This window comes from Montipora capricornis, chromosome 6 (genome assembly GCF_036669925.1).
Source record: "Montipora capricornis isolate CH-2021 chromosome 6, ASM3666992v2, whole genome shotgun sequence".
In the NCBI taxonomy this organism is placed as follows: Eukaryota; Metazoa; Cnidaria; class Anthozoa; order Scleractinia; family Acroporidae; genus Montipora; species Montipora capricornis.
The window spans coordinates 61,721,278-61,743,372 of NC_090888.1; the positions used below are offsets into that span (position 1 = coordinate 61,721,278).

The 22,095-nt window shown below is 40.7% G+C and overlaps 2 protein-coding genes across 2 annotated transcripts in view; one reads left to right on the forward strand and one right to left on the reverse strand.

Moving 5' to 3' along the window:
* Nucleotides 1–13,499, forward strand: part of LOC138054259 (sterile alpha motif domain-containing protein 9-like) — a 37,833-nt gene extending 24,334 nt beyond the window's left edge. Inside the window, 8 exon segments of the mRNA XM_068900743.1 lie at nucleotides 2,940–3,030; nucleotides 3,389–3,451; nucleotides 3,653–3,715; nucleotides 4,199–4,261; nucleotides 5,033–7,741; nucleotides 7,744–10,013; nucleotides 10,015–10,839; nucleotides 13,270–13,499. Coding sequence (XP_068756844.1) covers nucleotides 2,940–3,030; nucleotides 3,389–3,451; nucleotides 3,653–3,715; nucleotides 4,199–4,261; nucleotides 5,033–7,741; nucleotides 7,744–10,013; nucleotides 10,015–10,839; nucleotides 13,270–13,377 — 6,192 coding nt within the window. The 3' untranslated portion in view covers nucleotides 13,378–13,499.
* Nucleotides 13,500–15,558: 2,059 nt separating this feature from the next.
* Nucleotides 15,559–22,095, reverse strand: part of LOC138052734 (adenylate kinase 9-like) — a 45,359-nt gene continuing 38,822 nt past the window's right edge. The window contains exons 27-29 of the mRNA XM_068899294.1: nucleotides 21,416–21,514; nucleotides 16,638–16,855; nucleotides 15,559–15,970 (exon numbers count right to left, since the gene is read on the reverse strand). Coding sequence (XP_068755395.1) covers nucleotides 15,759–15,970; nucleotides 16,638–16,855; nucleotides 21,416–21,514 — 529 coding nt within the window. The 3' untranslated portion in view covers nucleotides 15,559–15,758. The remainder of the gene's footprint in view (nucleotides 15,971–16,637; nucleotides 16,856–21,415; nucleotides 21,515–22,095) is intronic.

Genomic DNA, 22,095 nt, shown 5'->3' on the forward strand with positions numbered 1-22,095 from the left:
AGTTTGGGAATACAGTGTATAATTTTTAGACAGAATTTAACAACATGTTAAGAACAGCTTCAGGCTGATTTTTTACTAAGTATCCAATATATAACAACGGCATCAGGTGTGCAGGTCTTTACTGTACTGTGTGCGATGTAATTGGTTGTTCTTGGTAACACGTTTTAACGCTTGTTTCTATGAAGGGTGCATGCCATCTTGTCTGTTAGATGTGAAGTAAGACATTGGATTGTGGAGCAGAGCTGTTGTTGGCTTTTTTAAGAGGATAGAATTCAAGGAATTCCTATTTTGTGATGAGAATTCCAAATTTTTTCCTATTTTTTGGCCACTGCCTCCCTATTTTCCAATCTTCTGAGTGTCATTTGTCACTTGATACCCTGAGAATGGGATCTTGGTTCGGAGAAGCTTATACTTCCTATTACTTTCTTTTGGATAACAAATAATGGTGTTGGAAACAAGGGAAATGGACGAGTTGTGCTTGTGTAGCGCAGCGTGCGGATGCAATTTTGAGAGCTCCAGGATAGTGTGATTATGTTTTTATAGCTACAAAGTTTTATAAGTTTAAAATGGTTAAGGATACTGTGCAGTCACTAAAAGCTGAGAATGTAAAGCTAAAGGAAAAAGTGGAAGAAGTCATGTAATTAAAAATTTATTTATTCAATTTAAACTACTTTTTTCATGTTTATTTATGTTATACTGTACAAGTTTTAAGCTGTTCTCCACTGCACTAACTGTATTCTAAAACTATTTTATTTTATTTTATTTATTTATTTATTTTTATGTGAATGTGTAGTTATGTATTTGTAACCATTTTATATGGAATATTTATTGTAAGCAATGCTCGCCTCGACTAGCTATTGCTAACTGCGAGCATTGCATAGTTTTGTGATATTTTATGTAAAATTCATTAAACAACATCGTCGCTCTTTGGAGGTTGGGTGCCCGAAACATCCTGGAGCTTCCACTATTGGCAGCCAGCTCCAAGATGGAGACTGCACCGATGGCTGGCAAAACCTGACAACCCAGCCATGAGCCCCCACGCCCCCGAGAAGAATGGGCACCCGTCACACTGATACACAGTGGAAAGCAGAGGGTGGGGAGGGAGGGAACAAAAACCGCTAAACGCTCCACACACAATGCTCCTACTTCCCGCCACACTGATAAATAAGCGATACAGCCCAAAGCACGAGGTATTCCACGCATGCGCCAGTATACTACAACCACTGACCAATTAACTGCAGTCGCTCCTAGTTGTTTACTTGGTTAAACTTCGTTTAACCTCATAATAAAAACTGAAAAAACTGAAAACTGAAATGTTTAGCTCCAAATATGAACACCATAGATAAGAAAAGGATAAACAAGAGAGTAGTAGAGCATAATAAGAATATCTTGATTGACAAAATGTCTTACTTTTGACAAGATACCCACGGTCTTGGATAGTTTGAGACAATAAGAATGCAATTAGAATGCTCAATTTCCAACGGTCCAATGGGTGCTTCGTCAGCTCGTACCACCACCGGCCACACTGACGTCCAGTTTTCTTATTGCAAAACTTCTGATTCACATGCTGCAGTGTTTTATATGTTAATTTTTAAACTATTCATTTCTATCCTGATGTAAGTGGCCTGCTTTCCACATTTCTCCTTTTTTAAAGATAATGATAAGAAGAACAATAATATCATATTAGTATAAATACACAGGTGATTATACAAAATCGCGCGCTCTCATTGGCTCGCTATCTCGGATTATCAGCCGATAATCACGTCGACGGACAAAATGGCTGCCAGAAGTCGTTTTGCCACCGTCAGTGAAGATGATTTCGCGTTGAAATGTTTTTTTTTTTTTTTCTGTTTTTTTGAAATAATTACCTTTTTTTTTTTAATAAAACAATTATTCGCCTCAAGCTCAGTGATTATCGATGATAATCACTTCGCCTTCGCCTAATGATATCTGTGGAGGTACGTGGTATGAGCACTCCCCAGAACCAGTGGTGGAAAGCACGAATGTAAAGATTCTGTGGGATTTTACTGTCCAGACTGACAAGAAGACACCACACAACAGACCCGACTTTGTAGTTGTTGAGAAGGCCAACAAGATATGCCATATTATTAACGTAGCGTGCCCAGGTGATTGCAGAATCGCTCTGAAGGAGAACGACCGGGACGTAGCAATTGACATCAAAACCCTCTGGAACTTGAAGAAAGTTGGCGCCTTGTGGAGCTTCACAGCCAAGCTGGAAGAGTATTTGGTAGAAGACCGTTCTTCTAGGATCAGCAAGGATCCTAAGAAGAGTTGTGGAATGCTGAGGCGGCTTAATTTGTTGCTTCTTGTACAAGAACCCCCAGCAGGACATTGCTGCGGTAGTTGCAAATAATAATAATAATAATAATAATAATAATAATAATAATAGTAATAATAATAATAATAATAATATCTGGCTTGCTAATCTCTCTTTGGTCTTGGAAGGCACGAGCGTGAGCACATGGCCATCATTACTCCCCTATTCCTCCTCCTCCCCCCTCCCCCCCCCGTCTTCATTCCTTCCCCATTTCTTTTCCAATGAGAGTCCCTCACATTTTCGTCTGACTACCATATTTTGTTATTCCTAATGGCCCTCAGGTATTGCTTCAGAATGTTATTAGACTTATGGCTCAGTGGAATCTACGCTTTGTCCATGACCCGCAATCTTGGACAAAACTGTTGAGAAAATTCTAGCTTAAGCATCATTTGGCACGCAGTCACAAAATATATTAGTCCTTCCCCTCCAATGTTGATAATGTGATGCAAAATACTGTGCAAGCCTTTTGCCGTTTTTTAAACCAATATTGGAATGGGGGGAGGGGGGAAAGTAGGAAGAATTTAATCTTTATCACAGACAAATTAGAGTGTCACATTTTCCAAACATTGTCCAAGATTGCGGGTGCTATTTTTTTCTACAGCTCCTTAGCAGTCAAGACACGAGGCTTCTTTTTGATGACAACCAAGAGAGTCTAACTTTAATGCTGTCAATAGGTTCACTAAAGGGTGGAGGTAAGAGTTAGGAGGAAATCATGACGAGAAAAGCGTTTTCTTTTATACCTCAATATGCATGACACGAATAGGCAAGCATGACACCATTCAGAACTGACCTACCAGGATCTTTTTCAGTCTCACTAACGACAGTCCTCAGGACCACTCTTAACCAAGTGGATCCTAATTCATCAAGTCTCGACCAGGATCTGTTTGCTACCTACATGACTTCTTGTGAAATAAGATTTAAAACTCCATTAATTTGGTTATGAGTCTTAGATTTGAAGAAAACCATTTCAGAGCCCCAAGGATTTTTTCCGTGTGGGGAAAAGGTTGCCACTTGCCTTAAATGTGTGTTTTTTTTCCTCTCGAATTTAAGTGCCCCCAAAAGAAGAGGCCGCTAGCGGCAAACAAGGCTCAGTTCCACCTGACTCGCTGGAAGGTACAGTGTTAATTCATCTAAGCTTTAAATATGATAAGCATATTAGAATTTACTGTGGAAAATAACTCAATTGATACAGGCGTTAACACTTCACTTTGGTGCTTTGCCAGCTTGCTACCGCGTTGGGCACTACTTACCAGTAATACCATTCCCCATTCAGGTTGCCATAAATCTATGCTTTCTTTTGTTTCTTAATTTAAGTACTCCCAAAAGGAGACTCCGCTGAAGGCGAAGAAGGCTCAGTTCCGCCTGACTCGCAGGAAGGTACGGTTTTATTCATTTAAGCTTTAAATATGATAAGCATATTAGAATTTACTGTGGAAAATAACTCAATTGATTAACCCTTCCAACACTTTAGTGCCATGCCAGCTTGCTACCTCGTTGGGCACCACTTATACAATACAATAATAATACATACTTAATTGACGGGCCCCATAGGGGCTTTTCAGGGCCAATGAAACACAATCAACGAAACAACAGAACACAACAACAACAACTGTTAAGAATCCCAACTGGCCGGAGGCAAACCAGTTGGCTATTTACAAGTGCAGCTGGGAAGTTGAACCAGGTGACTACCCGGATCAAATTCAACGAGTGGTCAGAGCGAGTCTTAAACCCGGGATCTCCGGATTTCAAGGCAAGCGCCCTAACCACCGGGCCACACTGCCCAGTGTATTACTTACAAGTAATACCATCACCCGTTCAGGTTGCCATAAATCTATGCTTTCTTTTCTTTCTTAATTTAAGTACTCCCAAAAGGAGACACCGCTGAAGGCAAAGAAGGCTCAGTTCCGACTAGCTCGCATGAAGGTAAGATGTCCATTCATGTAAACTTTAAATATCAGGGCAAGCTCTCCTGTTTTGCAATAACCAAGTAAAGCGTATTGGAATTTGCTATAGGTAATCACATGATTTCGATTCCAATTTGGAATAAATGAGCACGACTCAGACTAACAAAATTGCACGAGCCCACAGAGCAAGTGCAATTTGTTGTCTTTGAGAATTTTACAAGTGCTCATTTATTCCAAATTGTACGAGAAAAATCATTTTTGACCTTTGATCTTAACAGATCGCTGAGGTCTCGATGTTTTGCTAGTGTTAAGAGTGAAAGTACAAGTTTTGCATCGTGAGCGCGCTCGACCGATCGTGAGCGAGTAATGTTGCTCTCTTCATAAGCAAAATTAAGAAAAAATGCCCTCTTCATTGACCAATCAGCATTCAGTAATTTTGCCCCCTATGTTATTAGCTAAAATAAACGACATTGTAGATCTTGGCATTAAAACGTCCTGGTGGTAGATAAAAGTCAAAAAATAGTTTGGTGCCATACTGCTACCTCTTTTGGCATCGTTCATTAGTGATTCTACTCCCTATTTGGTAATTCCAAAAGTGAATGCATTAGTCATCGCCTGTCATGAATGCAAAGACGTTTATGCAGGTTATTTCGAGTCAATTGTCGACCACTTTGAAATGTGAAATTCCCCTTGTCGGATCAAAACATTTGTAAGGGGAGGAGTCATCTCCCCTTATTGGCGACCAAGTGGTCATAGCTGAAAGCATTTTCTTTTTCACTTTTATTTTCAGCACTGTCACCAATGGAAACATGGGATGTTGAAAAGACAGCTGCCTGGTTAGATCAAATTGGACTGCCTAAGAAGTATATCGACTTTTGCCAAAAGGAACATTTAAATGGGCAGGCTCTCTTGTTGCTTGCAAGTAAACGTCCAGAACAACTCGTGGCGGTGTTGAAGTTAAAAATGGGCCCGAAGAGCAAACTTTTGAGGAACCTTGACCCACATTTGAAGGTGTTCAAGTTCTACAAACCCCAAGCAGCGGGAAACTCTGCTAAAACGTTTGATGAGTGGACAGTTGAGGAACTGTGCAGTTGGCTCATGGAATTAGGTGTCCCTGAAGATAGTGCAAAAATGATAGAGGAAGAGGAAATTGATGGGGCCGAGCTTACGTCTTTGATAAAAGAAGAAAGTTTAAAAGAGAAATTACAGTTGAAAGTGGGTTTATGGGTTGTTCTAGAACATGAAGTTTTTTTGCGTTCCGAGAAAGCTAGCTCGTCCATATCAGAAGATGACACCAAAGAAACAGACAGCTCGAGCAACCCACAAGAGTCAAAACAGCCACTTCCGGCCATTGATCCCTCTGAGAAGAGTACTTTTCAAGGATCCAAGAACGGTACTTTAACGATGGAAGAGAAATTGCAAAAACTCTTTGGAATAGACATTCAACTTTCAACGGGATCTGCAAACACCAGAGAATGTGTTGTGCGATCAGTTTTTGTTAAGCGGGGTGGAGGAGCCAATGAGCTTGAATCATTGCTGAACTTTATCGTGGTTACAAAAGATAAGTTGCCAAAGGACAAAGTAAAGAAACTCTGGGCAAGAATTAGGGAAAAGAAGGCTGACTGGCTGGAGCTGCTACCTGAGAGCCATTTGCGTTTATTTGAGCAGAACGAAGGCTGTGAATCATTTGTACCACCCACAAAAACAAAAGTGTCGCCATGGGATGGAGAGGTTAATCAGATGTTCCTCAGTTCACTTAAAGACGATGAGTACGAGCGGAATATGCTGGTGGTGTTGGTAGATAAGCAGCTGCTGGAGGACAAGAAATCGTCAACTTACAAATTTAGCTTCGACAAAAAAAGAAAATGCTTCTACGACATAAATGTCAAGGAGAGCAAGTATCATGCATCGTTTGATCCGAACAGTGGAAGTCAAGATCTTAAGTGGAGTAAACATTTCAGATCCTTAAGGAGCAAGGTTAAAGATTCTTCCATGGACCTTTTGGATCTGCCCCTAAGTGAGAAAAAATCCTCGCCGGCTCGCGATGTACAACGTCGTCAGATTCCAAGGCTCTTTAATGAGGAGTATGCCGGTAGTTATTTCCAGGAAGGTTGTTTTTTGGACACTTGGGAAACGGGCCCTAAAGACCTCATAAGACCAGCCCACGAATTCAAAATTCTTCAAACGGTTCGTGACACACCTGAAGGTTCCATCCTCAACAAATTCTTGCGCGAGACCTTGAGATTTGCTTGTGGTTGCCTCAATAGTAGAACCAATGGAACCATTCACTTTGGAGTAGCCGATGAGATCAGGGATCAAGCTTGTGGTTACCAGCCTAGAGAAATTGTTGGTTGCTCAGTAAATGAGAAGCCTCTTTACACCGAGAAATTAACGGAATTCATAGATAAATGCTTTGTTGGCGATAGCCGAAGTAATGTTAAAAATTGCATCCGACCCCCGGTTTTCATTCCAATCCGAGGAGAAGATGGAAAACACTCTGATAAAGTGGTGATTGAGGTCGACATCGAGCCCAGTTATACTCTCTGTTCGGGGGAGATATTCAAAGCTGATTTTAAGAGCCTCGATAAGGGAAACAAAGGTGCAACCACATTCATCAGGGATGGGTCGCAAACACGGGCAATAGTTGAACTGCAAGACCTGCAAAATCATATGGAAAATCGTCCGAGGCTTGATGAATTGCGGAAGAAACGCGAAGAAGAATCCTATTCAAGCGGTGGTTTGGCAGAGCGTGGTTCTTTAGGGCCAAAGTATCTTCATGGTAAACTTCGAAGATTGCTTTGTGCAAACAAGGACGTTTTAGATTCCTCGGTGTACCCTATTTTGGTTTTAAGTAAACCAGAGAGTGAATCGAATCAACAATTTCTTAGTAAAACATTGAGCTTTGTGCAGCACATCAACTGGCAAGTTGTCATTGATTTTGACGATGAAGCTTCCGATTGCAATGGCGTTTGTAGTGTATTCAAATCTGGTCAATATCAGTGTGATATACACGAAGCAGAGGATTACAACAAAAATGAGGATTTAATTGACAGAATAGACACCACGACCCACTGGATATTTGCAAATGGGTACGTTAAGTTTAAGAAAGAAGCAGTGGGATTTAAACAGTGGCATAATTCAAGAAGGAAAAGAGGACTTAGCCTTGTAATCCAGTCTGTAGCAGAGAAGATCCCCACCGCAAGGGCAGTGGTCTTGTTTTTGCTTTTTTCGAAAGATTATCTAGCAATGGCAAATATATTTGAAGATTTCTGCACCAACCTAGATGGCCCCAATCAAGTAGTCTACGTTGCCGAAAACGCCGAGATTGTTAAGGATTGGGAAGCCAGACTTACATACACTTGCCTGGAGAAACGCGAACTTAGAGAGAGAGGTGTTATCGGAATGTCATGGAGGGAATTTCAAGAGTGCATGCAGCAAATGGTCAAGGGAATCGATCAACAACAACGTTACGTCACAATGTATTCTGGTAGCCCGTACCCTTAAAAAATGTGTGTTTCAGTAATATCGAAATCGTCAGTGCTACTGAGTGTGATGAATTACTTGATTTAAGCCCTAAGGAACGGCTTGAAATGTCAGCGAAGGTGGAGATTGATTTCTACAGAGGGTACACCGTAACGTGGAAAAATTTTTGGTTCACAGATAACCAGAGAAATCATGTTCTGCGGCGAGCTAATTATAAACATCTGAAAACCTTAATTGAAAAAATCCACTCTCGTGGGTTAGAGGGAAAAGTTCATACAGTTATCATATATCACCAAGTTGGGGCTGGAGCCACTACAGTAGCAAGACAAGCTCTGTGGGATTTTCGCCACAACGCCAAATTTCCCTTTCGTTGTGCAGTGGTAACAAAAATAGACGACTCCACTTGCAAAGAACTTTTGCTTCTAGCAAACGTAGGTTACGAAGACGACAGCAAGCTTTCTCTTCGGCCCCCTGTACTGGCACTGGTGGATAATACTGACGATATCGTGGTTCAGGAATTTCTATGGCAAGTCAGAGAACATTCCAACCAACACCCCCGAACTAAATTACCGTTCTGTGTGTTTCTTTATTGCAAAGAAACACAGAAACCATACAATTGTCATTTAAAAGAAAAGGAAACAAGTGTTTATCTTGAGCAGCACCTTATCAAAGAAGAAGTTGAATGGTTTAAAGACAAATACACAGAAATGAAAGGAAAGTTTCACCACAAGGATCCAGAGCATGATTTTGAAACCTATGCTAACGAAAACTTGATTTCTTTTATGATAATGAAAGAGAATTTTAATCCCAATTACGCTTCAAGCGTAGTGGAAAGAAATTTGAAACAAGTGACCAGTGACGAATGGACATTGCTGAAGTATACCTCCCTTCTTAGTTTATATAACCCTTATCCTGTGTTTGTTTCTTGCTTTGACACAATTATGCACTCTGCAGGCCTTTTGCGAAGAAAAATTTACAGGAATTGGGTGGAGGATCTTACGCATTCGGCCCGTATGTTTTTGCAGGAAGTTGATTGTAGCAGCACTCATTTGGGAACAGGAATCGCCATTGCCATTGTGCATCCAGTCATCGCCAGTACATTACTAGACAAGATGGCGGAGAAAGAACAGAAGGCTATAAGCCAGCTAGTTTTGGACTTTCTGAAGTCTTCTCTTTTAGAAAATCGCGGGACGTCATTCACTTCAACCTATTTGTATGATGGTGCAAAGAGAATGCTGAAGCTTCGGAGAAAATTTGATTATGGGGACGATGAGGAAACGAAATTCTCGCCGCTAATTGAAAAGATCTTGTATGTTAAAGAGACGAAAGACGGGGAAAAGGTACCTACAGAAGACAGTATTAATCAAGCCGCAGAAGTTCTGGGAGTAGGGCTAGAAAGATTTGAAGATCCCATGCTCGCACAGCAAATGGCCAGAGTGTTTTACATCAATGCCAAAACCTTTTCTGAATCTACCATTGATTCTTGCTTTACTAAGGCGCTTGAGTATTGCAAAATAGCAATTAACATGAGTCCAAATAATTCTTTCCTTTTTGACACAATGGGTCGCATCTACGAGAAACAAATGACAATGTTATTTGACCCTGTTCTCAAAGAATACCGCATTGTAGGAATAGAAGATGTTACTGCAGTGCTTCCGCTTGCTTTTGAGGCAATCGAGTGGTTTCAAAAGTCATTCGCGGCATCAACGGATTTTCAGATTAACAGTGGTCTCCGTGGTGAACTTTTTGTTATGTTTTACTTACTAGATGTTCTGCGATGTGCAAAAATCTTTCGGGGTCAAGACGGCCTGAAGAAGTTGCAACAGTATCTGGCGTATTGTCAGGTAATACCGGATGAAGTTGAAAAATGTTGGAGCAAGTTCCATGAAAGGATAAAAGATCTTCGAAACCGGTTCTATGATTGTATGGAAGGATTATCGGAAGACTTCACTGTCTTCAAAGGAAATAGGTTAGACGAGAAAATGATTCCATGGCAAATCGGTAAATATAAGGCTAAATATTTTAGTTATTTTGGTGAAGGTGATATAAAATGGAACACTGAAAGCCCCGAGGAGCGTTGGCATCACAGGTGGTATCAGATCAATCAGTTTCTTGCCGGTGGTATTTTCTTAGCCGTGTTCTCGCGTAGTTGGTTCGAGGAAACACCAGGGAAAACTCTCAAGAAAATTAAACAGTTAGCTTATCTCAATTATGAAGAGCCCATCCCAGAATATTACAATGACTTACTTCTCATTGTTTCAACAAGTATGGCGCTTCATTCTCCGCACCGATGGCCGAGATGGCCGAATTCAAAGTGCGAAGTTCCTCAACCTGAAGAGGAGTACAGAGTACAGAGAAATGTACAAATTTGTGGAGAAGTTATTTGCCATTGAACAGGGCGATGAACAACATAAGAGGATTTATGCACATTTGCTGAAGGTGATGTTTCTTTGGCCACGAGAAGATCTGGAGTTGAACAACTACCATGTGCAGGATTTTTATGATTCTTTACAAAAGCTCAAAGAAAGGTGGGGAAGAAAATCCAAAGAACACTACGATGTAGATAAAGCGCGTAAAGAGAAAGTGTATAAGAACATGTCATTCAAGTCGCAAACAAGGCAATATACTACACTCTTTTATTTGGGAAAAGGATCTGGACTAGATGTCTTTGTTCACCTAAACGAACTAACTGAAAGGGAAAATCTTGACTGGGAAAATCTCCAAACAAAGCGAAGACTCAAGCGTCTTACAGGAATGATTGAAAGTGAAAATGTCATCAGAGTTCGAAATCCCCAAGACGCAGAAAGATCAATTGACATTTATTATTCGTCATTTCGTGAAGGGGGTTTCTCAAAAGAAGAAGTCTCGTTTTACTTGGGCTTCAGCTGGGCCAATCTCATTGCTGTTGATGTAAAGTATACCCAAAAACATCACAGGAAGCAGTCAGTGAGACAGGGTGATGTACAGTTGGACAATGCAGTAAAGTTACCCAAATATGATGTCGTCCCGTACGACGAATATTCCTCGTGGTTGGTAAAATTGAGGAAAAAGCTCAAAGATATTGAGGCGTTAAAAAACCTCCAGGACGAAGGTCGAGAACTAGACAAAAATCAGGTAAATGTCAGCATATTTGTTAGGTCGGTTGCTTGGGATAAGATGTTGTAGCTCCATCCTCAGATTTGGCCACTATAAGATTTGTTTATGCGATACCTTTAATTATTAAAAACTGGATCATTGGATAATGCAATTCGAGAGTTTTAATTGGCTAAGCCATCATGGGTTATGAGCCATTATACCATGATCTACAAACACGGCAAGCATACGCGTGATTTTGTGGGCGTTTATAATATTTAACAATTATTCTACTCGCGCTTGTTGGATGAGACGATTGTAGCCAAGTCGGCGCTACGCGCCTCGTTGGCTATCTCTCATCTCATATCCAACGCGCGCTCGTGGAATAATTGTTAAATATTATATACTGAAACAGTGGATAGCGTTGAACGCGCACGCTGATTGGCTACTCAAACTCCGGATATCCTTTGTTAGTATATACTCATTCAGTGATCTTGTTGTTTCAAGCAATCTGATTGGTTCGCTATCTCGAGTAATTGAGCATTATTCACTCCCTACGGAGTGAATAATGCGTGATCCAAACTGAAACAAAACAAAAAGGCCGGCGTAAACTCGCCAGCATTTCTGAATCGAAAATGTTGAGGATACAAGATGATGCTGTGCTACAGAATACAAAGAGGGCCACAAAAAGGGAAGAGAAGAGTTCATACTTTTGCCAACCAGTGTGTTGACCTTGTCTTTCCAGATAATTATTGCTGAAAATTAAACAATCTTCACGCCAACAATTTTTTTCACTCGGAGTAATTAATAACTTTTGCGCATGCTTTGTGCCGCTTGGACGTTTTCCACGCGTGAATTGAGATGTCAAGTAAAGTGTCCTTGTGATAAAAAAAACCACTTCCTTTTTTCCTTCAGATTTTGAAAGTGTGTTTGCTTAACACCTGACTGGCAAAATTTTGAGCTTTGATTTTTATCCAAAGGCCGTTTACTTTGAGTGTAAGTTTTGGATTTCACGGTTCGCCATTACTCACGTTCAAAACTGACCGATTGGACCTCAGACGGTTGGATCGAGGGAAAAGTGACTAGCTTAAAATTTCAGCGTGTGAACGCAGCTCATTATGTATGCAAAGCCTGAGTTTAAAAGTCTGAAAGCTCAAAACCCCCGTGCTGCATATTAATTCTGCGGCGTACACACGTCTTGCATTCTTAAACGAGTGAGCCTTTGACGTCATTTTCTCCTCGATCCAGCTCTCTCAAGAACATAATGTTAGTAATGGCGGACCATTAAATAGGAAAATTACAGTTAAAATAAAGAGGTGTCTTTTTGAAATCAAGGCTTAAAACGTGGGTCACTTTGTGTTTTGTTAACATAGCTTTGAAATCCAAAGAAAAATACGACTTGATTTTTTGGTCACAGGGGCACTTTAAATCGACTTTGGATGGTTTTCTTCTCCAATCGTTGCTGAGATCACTTCGTGAGTATGTACTTAAACAATTAGTCTTTTCAATCTCGGTGAATAGCGGCACAATATTTACCTCGATTGCAAAGAATAATTGTTAACTATTCACCTCCGAGCAATTCGCGAGGAATTTGCGCCCGAAAATGTTGTAATCTTTGTAGGAATAAATGAGTTAAAAGCATATTTTTGTGCTGTATTATCCCACTGTTTTAGTATATACTAAACCATATGTTCACCAAAGTGGAGGTGGCTAGTGGCGGATACCACTAGTCACCTCCACTTCGGTGGAACATCTTTTCCTTTGGAGAGGTTTATCGAATCTTGCAATAAATTGATCGGCCAGACTTGCTTATGCGCCGATCAACTCGAAACTTCAACATCTCCCCCCTCTTGCCGGGCAAACCCCGGGCATTTGAACTTTTGAAGATTGGATTGTTCAAATTTCCGGCCCCTCTGGTCAAAGTGGTGTTCAAATTCTCTGAGACCCTATCGTCGGATTTGTTTGTCTTACCCTACTAAAGAACAATCGGCTCCTGTCGTCTTTAATAAAGACCTTTTGAACGCCTTTTTTGTAAGCCAATCGTTCACAAATGCTATACCTCTTCCGTTAAACTCTTCCATCTCGTCCAAACATGTGTTATATAGCTGTTAGTGACTTTAACGCCCGAAAAAATTCATTTCAAACCTGACCCTTCCGGTTCAATTTTCCCCACCCCAGGCAGGCAAAGGTCAAATTCCCCACTCCCCGGGAACAGAAGATAGTCAAATGCCTGGGGTTTGCCGGGGGAAGGGGGGAGGATGTTGAAGTTTCGATTTGATCGGCGCATTACCTTATATTTAGCTTCAAGCAGCCCAATACGACGACTGGATTAAAGCAGTTTGTCACAATGCATTGATTAACACATTTGTGCTCTCCGCCTCATAATTTATGTAGTGTCTTGATCAAGATTATAAATTAAATTAGTTATACAACGATAAGATTCACTTGATTTGTCTTTCATTTTCTCTGTAGAAAAAGAAATTACAAACGGAGAAAGAACTAAGGGAAGAACTACGCGAATGGCAAGAGAGCTTTGACACCCTGAGTGCACAAGAGGAAGACATTTTTGACAAAAGCTGAACGAACTGGAGTTGTTAAATTAGTGCAGTTGGAGTACGTTAAGTCCAAAATTTACTTTCCATAATACGTGTAACCATGCGAGCGGTTCGACACCTGCTAGTGGCTTGCTTTCCAGGGGGAGGGGTATTGTAACAGATGCACTCTCGGTTAACTTTTTCATGAAACTTTTGGCCGCCATCTTGAATTTTTGAACCGGAGAAATATTGAGGAGAAAGGGAAATTTGCAATCAAGGGAGTAAGCAAGTCCAACATGGTGGCTCTATGTGCGCAACTTTTGTAACTCACGCTCGCTAATAAGACAGCTGCACTGAAGGCTAACACAGGATAGTACATTTTATACTTACATTAATATGGTAAAGCTTAAAAGTAGTAAAAGTGCGTTTGTCCCTGCAGAGATTTGAGACCTTTAAGGCTCGAAATAGTTTCTCCTCTTTTCAAAAAAAATAAACATATTTTGTTTTTAGGTACAGTTAGGATAATCATATCAAGACATTGGGCCAGGGTATTAAGTATCCATCATAGGTTTCTCACATCACATTTTCCTCCAAAATAACGTTACCATGACAATGATGTAAGGCATTTCTTTGAGCCTTAAAATCAAGATATATTGTCTTTTTTTGGAAAAAAAGGGACGGTGAAATTTTTGCCATTCAGCCTTACCAGGTAATGTTAGCAATAATCTCTAACATATTTAAAATTCAACAAAATCTGTAGGTCACTTTTTCAGAAAAATAAGTTTTTGTGAAATGTGGCGCTAATTTCTTTTGCACCTACAGAATTTTTTGGAATTTGAAAGACAAACGTTTTAAATTAATCTAAGCTAACATGCAAAAAATGAAAAAATTCACCGTCCGGAAGCAGAGATGTAAACGAGTAAAATCATGAAAAAGTGAGGGATTACAAGATCAGCATTTACACATGCGTCACCAGCACATTCTCTGTAATCTCTGCTCGGATTTCGTCCACCAACATGGCGGCGATGACGTAACGTGAAAACCACCTATTGTATGTATTTGAACTATTAGACAAAAGCTAGAAGTGATCGTCGCACTTTTCTGGGCACCTGAAAAAGAGGCCGACTGAATTTTTGGAGTTCAAGTCTCGATATCCCGCACGTTAGTCCGATGCTCAACAAACTGAGCCGACCGGTTCGGTGTAAATTTATAGGAGTAGCAAACATCTTAATGACGGTGCCTACTATTGTTATGGCGCATACGTTCTGCGTATTTCGAGATACTTGGGTTTCCTATCAGTGATGCTTACTAATACAGTGATATCTTTGCGCGATTTAAAACTATCCGGAGAAAGTAGATCTTAGTAAAGTACTCTTGGTATCCAAAAAGAAAATTGGGGGTAACCATACATTTTTGAGAGATAATTAAACTTCAATTTGAGAAAGAACAACATACATTGCTTTGTATTTTAAAGCTTTTTACAAATATCATTAATCAATTATCTTTGAAAAATGCGTGGTTACCCCCAATTTTCTTTTTGGATTTCAATAACACTGTTAAGATCTACATTTCCCGCATAATCACACACCGTGGCAAAAATATCTTTAATTAGTAGGCACCGTCCTTAATGAGGAATCGAGAAGACAATGTAATTTCCTGAGTTCACAAGTACCAACCAATTTAGAGGAGAGGAGACAAATTGTTCGCAAGTGACATCAACTTGTTCTCGATGGAGAATTGCTTTCTGTAGATAACCTTCCTACCGCCGTTCTCTGGTTTTCAAATCTGACTGATGACGTTAATTTTCCCATCGAGGCGAATTAGACAATTAAATTGCCCTGCGAACTAAGTAAATTATAATTTGCTTCAAGAATTGGAAGCTTGAAGGTCTAAGAAAACACTCTGATATTTCTATTTTTCTTACTTCTTGAGCAAATGTACTTGGTGCGTTTTGCAGACTTTTAGGGCACTCAGTACACTGAATAAAGTTACATATAATTACATAAATGACAGGGTCAACAATCGCATAATTTGCTGTGCATTTTGCTTTAGACGCCGCCCTATGTCCAATTTTTTTTGCGTGTAATGGTAGGGGCCCCGTTCAACAAGTCTCTCCAGGATCCAACTAAGGCCAAACCGCAGACGCAGTTTGCATAAAAAATACCAATACAAAGGAAGAGGTTCTCCAATGACGCGCCTGCCTGAACCAGTTCAAGAGAGAGATATCTGACCAAAAGGCGATTTATTTACATCTGCCGTTTTCTCGCAAGGCAGTATATTTACAAATCTATACAACATGGAATCGTTTAGAAACTTGAAAGACTTAATTAACGGCTTTTGTTATCCAAACAAAAAAATTTTGAATTTTCCCTTGCCTCGTGCAATGTCTTATCAAAGCAATGCAATGTTTTTCAACGGTGACAGACATCACGCACACCATGTGGCTGTAGGTTCAATGTCTTTGAGTGCAAGGAAAGTTGTCAATTTATGATCGAAGTCAATTGGTAGCTCCTCTGGTTCTCGATAACGATTCGTCATCTCTTTACCAAGGTAACCAATCAGCTCGCACTCCTCCTCGAATCGCATCAACTTTTGCTTGTACTTTTTGCGAATGTAGTCGCTGCTTTTTGGGTTGTAGGCTAAAACGAAATAAAAAATATTGCGATGATCTTAATCTATCGATAGTTTCCTAACAAGTACTCCGTTTGTCCCCTCTTCCAGGGAACCAGCATACATAAAGCGACTTTTCCACAAATAAGTTTCTGCTGATTTCCGTTGCAAGGTAAAGGTTCCACTAAAGGGTTTGGCTGGGGACAAAAACTACTTCTCTGACTTTCCTTCTTATTCCGTATAATCGTCCTTAACACAGAGAAATCCATTCGCTAGTACCTTAAAACAACCACATCAGGCGGTGTCACAGCGTTTAGTGTTCCCCCGTGTTATCTGTTCCCCGAACACTGGGCACTAGTGCTGCGTGTTCCCCTTTCGCCATAACGATAAATATGATAGCAGAATATGAATACAGAAAGTATCATGAACACGCATAAAAGCTAACCTTACGCCTAAAAACTTTTGTTTAGGCCTCAGGTTACCTTTTATGCATGTTTAGGATACTTTCTGTATTAATGTTCTGCTATCATATTTATCGTTGTAGCGAAGGGGGAACACACAGCACTTGTGCCCAGTGTTCAGGGGAATAAAAAACGCTGTGACAGAGTTTCGGACATAGACACTGTACTCGCTTCCTTACGGCAACTACTAAGGTGGCGTTTTCAACTGTGAAAAGGTAAGTTGATCCTTGCTTACCTTTAAGGTGGTAGGCTATGTAAAGAAGGGCAGATCTCTTGGCGTCCACAAAAGGGTATTTGGGTTTAAAGCAGCCAACAGCAGTCAATGCCTTGGTCAGCGCCGTGGCCACACTCTGCTCCATGTAACCCAACATGGGCAGTCCACTTACAAGCATCGGCTCCTTTCGCGGTGGTAACTTGTGAGGTAAAGTAAGACCGAAATACTTCTCCGGTAGTCTGTAGAAAAAAATAAGATGAGCAGCTTGTTTACTGAAAAATACACTGAAAGACGCTGAAATGCAAGACATTTCTCAGCTCAAACCGAATTATGTCGATTTCAAAGTTGTCCGCATGACGTCCTCCCTTGATTGCAAGCAACGCATCAGTGCGCGTTTTGTCACTATATTAAAAAAAACAAGCTAGAGTAACTTCCGATCCAAGACGAAGCTTTATAAACGAATTCACTTTGTTTAGAGTTCACTTTTTGAGGGTCGGCCGGCTTGAATTGACATGTTTAACTGGGTGAGTGCAAAAGAAAGGACAGCGTCGACGCTAATTTCCGTTTCGTAAACGGTCGTGGCCATTTTTTGACAGTCGATGCCATTCTTAGTAACCAAGTCTTTTTGTTCGGTTAGCTTTCAGTGAATTGTTAGGGTTAGCTTCATTTAAATGCTTTAAAATTGCGATGTTTGGAGAGGTTATCTCGGTAGTGTATTGGTTAAGGTGGCCAAACGCAGTTTCCGCGCGCGCTCTTGCTAACGCGATGCAGCGCGCGCGGAAGGATTGCAAAAAAATAAACATGGTTTCAATACAGCAATCATTTTATTTGCTCAATGCTTCCGCTATCTGTACTATTTTTCCTCATAATTGAACAAAGTGTTTTGATGGTTTAAGTCTTTGATGAAAAATGTATGTTAGAAAAGGTATCGATGCAAAGAACTCCGCAAATCGCAGATTTTAATTTGTTATCGAAAGAACCGAAAGAACCCAGTTAAAGGAAGCGCATGCGTAGTAAGTTTAAAAATTGCGATTGAATGCGGAATAGATTTCTCGAAAATAAGCCTATTTCTCGAAAACCACTCGTTAGAATTTAACGAAATTTGGCACAAAAATACTTTAGGAAATAAGTAACTGGAGTATTGAAAAAAATTGAACTTTAACAGAGGAAATTCTTTAACAGAGGATATTCAGTGAATCATCAACAAGGGATAATTAATGATCTCTCTGTCAAATTTTTATTAAAATAGTGTTAACTTGTGAGCATCGTTACAAGATTGTTGCATGCAAATTATAAAGAAAATCGAACGACCAGATTTTCTGCAAACAAACAACACCGATTTTAAAGGCCTGTTTATATTTATTCGTGTTGCCATGGGAACGGCATATACGTCAGCTTAACTATCAAAAAACTGAAGTTCGTTTTGTTAACTTGCTTGCTACCATTTTTGGCGACTAAAGGATCAAGGGTTGTAGAGAAAAAGGTAAATGAAACAGGTATCAAAAACTATGTTCAGCCACTTAAGGTGCGCATGCTCTGCAGTAACTGAACTGAGTTTGGTATCGTTCTCCGGACTTTTTCTAGTTTTTATTTTTTTTACTTTTTCTAAGTTGTTTTCAAAATGTAAGTGACATACGCTGCTAATCTAGTCCTGGATTAAAAATTTTTTTCCTCAGTATTTGCAAATGAAAAGCTCAACAGTGAAAATTGTTTTAAGTGTCCTCCAAATGGCAACGGCCGCTTACGAAAAGGAAACTTGCGCCGTCAACGGTTACGGGAACGCCATAACACAGTAAGTTTGGGAGAAAATAGCTCTGCACGCCACACGCGAGCGTTTTCCATTTTGTTACATTTCTGTGACGTTCTCGTCCTGACAAAGACGTAAAAAGACCAATTTATGGACGTCCAAACTGTTCACACCAATTTCATTCCTGGAATATTGATACCCTCTTTCCACGCAAAAAGCCATGGAATAATAATCATCATCATCACGAGTTCTGGTGTCAGTTAATTTCGTAGATCAAATCAAATGTTGGTTTTTGAGTAGACTTTCGAAAAGTCCTTCGTCTAGATACGCGCGGAGCGAAGGACTTTTCATACTTGATTGGCGCCAATTTAGCGACCCAAAAACGGGTCGCTGAGCTAGGCCAATCAGAGTAGTCCTCGTGGACCCCAGGGGATAGAGTTGTCAATCAAAATTTGCCACACGCAGTGAAGCGTGATTTTCAAACATGCTAGATATTCCGATTACGCGACCATCAGAGGAAAATAATTCAAGAATATCTGTCTTGCATAGATCTGTTTATGTTTGTGTCTTCTCCAACCGGAGCTGGGAAAAGTCTGACCTTTGAACTAGTCCCGTACGCTTTTGGTCGTTTACTTGGAGCGGGTGGCATGATATCGTCTTCGTAATTCTTCCACTGATTTCACTCACGAAAGATTTGGTCTCTAGCCGGTCGCTATGTAGGAGACAACACATTTAAAATCTTAAGTATAAACTGGTGTTTGGAAGTCCCGAGGCGATTCTCAACGACTATCGACACATTTTTCGTCCAATGTAACAAAAAAGTTTAAAATGCATGTATATTCATAGACGAGAGTCATTGCATCGCTAAATGGTAAGTTTAAGTTTCCCTAAAATGTATCTTTTAATTCTTGTACGTCTCCTACACCTGACGCCTACCTGATCTTTCATGAGTGAAATCAATTGACTTTCTTGACGATTCGAAGCTTTCCCTTACTTGCTAATCTTTCGAATTAGTCTTTCGTTTCTCTCAGCACAAATCACGGCACAAGTGTTGGTCCAAAAAATACCACTGGAGATCTCCTTTCCAAGCGGCGACTCGAGATTGAAATAAGCTTTCGTTTTATTTCATCTTTGTTTCTGATACCTTTAGCCCAAAGTCAACAAATTTCCTCTTTCGATTTCGTAGAAACAAACATGTTCGACTGTTTTCGTCGGATTGCGCCATTAAGTTCAGGGCTTGCGAATGACGTCATCCCCTTTTGGCGCGAGACGCAAATGAAAACCTTGCAAGCGAGACAAGTCGACCTCTCGCGACTTCGTCGCTCGCTCATCCACTTCGCGTACGAAAAATCACGATTCGCTCGCGGAAACATTTTCTCCTGAGATTATCGTGAGGTCGACTTGTGGCAAGTCTAGTTTTTGAGGAGAGGGGAAAATCGCAATACTCGGGGGAAAACCTCTCGGAGATGAAGAACCAAATCCGGAGTCGAATCCGGGAATCGATCCCGAGGAAGGCGAGTGTTCTCACCACTGCGCGAGCCATGCTCCTCGCGAATTACAATAATAAATGGAAATAATATGTAAGACAATGTTCTCGCAGCCGTCGTCGTCCTCGCTGCGTTTTGGCTTCCATAAAACTTCCGACGGCAACCACAGATGACGAAATCAATTGATGCGTGACATAACCCACTAATCAGCATCTTTGGTTCCCACGGTACATTCGTATATTCAAACTCGACGCCGATGGAAAATGATGGAATCTGTACCAATCTTTTTACAGAACAATTTTCAAAAACATATCATAATGGTGTTGGAGCTGTGAACTAAACAAAAACTCCAATTCACTTTCCTCCGGAAGTTTGCCGTCTATGTTCGGAAATTTGATTGATGGAAGCAAAAGGCAGTTTGGTGCTTAGCGCTTGAAGGTAAGATTCCGCAGTATAAGCTCCTAATGGTTGTAAAGGAGATGATTTGAATACAATGAACCCACGACAGACTCATCTTCGAACAAAATGCTAAAGCCTGCAATAGCGAGGATATGTGCTTAAAATGAGACAACATCTGGAACAATAGAGCTCTTTGCTTCGGCAAGCGACAAGGCTGTGGTTCGAAAACTAATAACAATACTTTACCTCAAGCTCAATTATCCGCTCGCTTGCAACTTTATTGAACGAAACAAGCACATAATAGTGCATTATAGTGCATTGTAGAGGTCGTCAAAACCTGGTAAGGACATGCGTACTTTTCGTTCTTAATTAAACTTCGACTGCGATGAACTTGTAGCACGATCAGATTTAGGGCCTGATTTCATGGAAGCCGAGTAACCCGCCTGTTCATATAAAATCTTATTTTTTCGGCGTTGCTCTTACATGATCGGTGGGGTGACTTGCGAAAGGCAGATTGCCCGGTCTGCCATGCCGGGTAACCCGCCTCGCCGGGGTCGCTTTTTGCCATGTAAACGGTAGAAGGTGGCGTAACTCGCGTACCCGGGGTTGGCTCGTGCTACGCGTAAAAGCGCGCCAAATGCTAATCTAACCAATATGGTAGCTCGCAGTTACGAGCGTGGCGAATTTTTTCGCCAAATTCATCTCCCCAGTTTGGAACGGCGCAATGACGAAGGCGAAGACGAAGGTCATAAAGAAAATTCCGAAAGAATACAAGCTTCAGCTGAAGGCCTAGGCGAGTTTGCTGCTATAAACAACAACACAACTTCGACTTCAACTGAGGCTTGTTCAAATGCTTTGTCTGATCTCTCGATGGCACAAGGTCCACAAGGGCAATACACTGCCTTTGACGAAGCCGTTGCAACATTAAAAGTGATAATAGGAAGCCACAACACTGAAAAGTTGAAGTAAGAGCTGCTAGTGGAAGTAGAAGAGCATTAACCGCAAAAATGCGCCTTTCTACCGCCATTTTCCTAAAGAAAACGTCACCCGGGACCTCAGGGTGATAACATTGCATGCAAACGCAAGCTATTTTTCTACCCCACCAAGGCGAGGCTACCCGCCTCCATGTAGACAGGTCTTTATTTCAATTGTCAACAGCAGGCTACCTCATAAATTGTTGCAGTTTGTCTTCCGACTCGAAGCAAAAGAGCTTTTCTCTGTACTCCACCACCAAATCTGTTTCCCCAGGCACGATATTTTCGTATCTACAAGCAAATAACAGGAAAAAATAATTGAAATGAAAGCATTGACATGAAGAAAACCGTCGACATGGCACTGAAATGTTTAGTTTTTTGTTATACATAAAGAAAATGATAAAGAAATACTACGGTAGTGGCAGGGAAAACGTCATTTACATTAAGGGGTAAAATAAATAAGAAATGTGTCTGAAATCGCTTTAGTCATAGATTATTGTAAAACGAAACGGCAGCCTTCATTCGAAAACGTTATCTGGCTACACGACATCGTCAACATCATCATGACCTTTAAACTATCACATACACAATATTACGAAAGGGATAAGTGGTTCTCGCACTAATGGGCCATTTGTTACTGGCGATCAGGTGGTACAAAAACCGCCAAACTGGAGAGTCATTTGCGCACTGGGACATCTAAAACAAAGAAACTTTTAAGAGCCAACACTTGAAGGAAATGTTCTTATTAGAAGGACACCACCACACTTTATCACTCAACAGCAATGTTATGGTACCAAACACCAGTTATTGCTGAAAAAGATTAGGTCATTCTTATGACACAAAAAGTTACCGTGGCAACAGGAAAGCCCTGC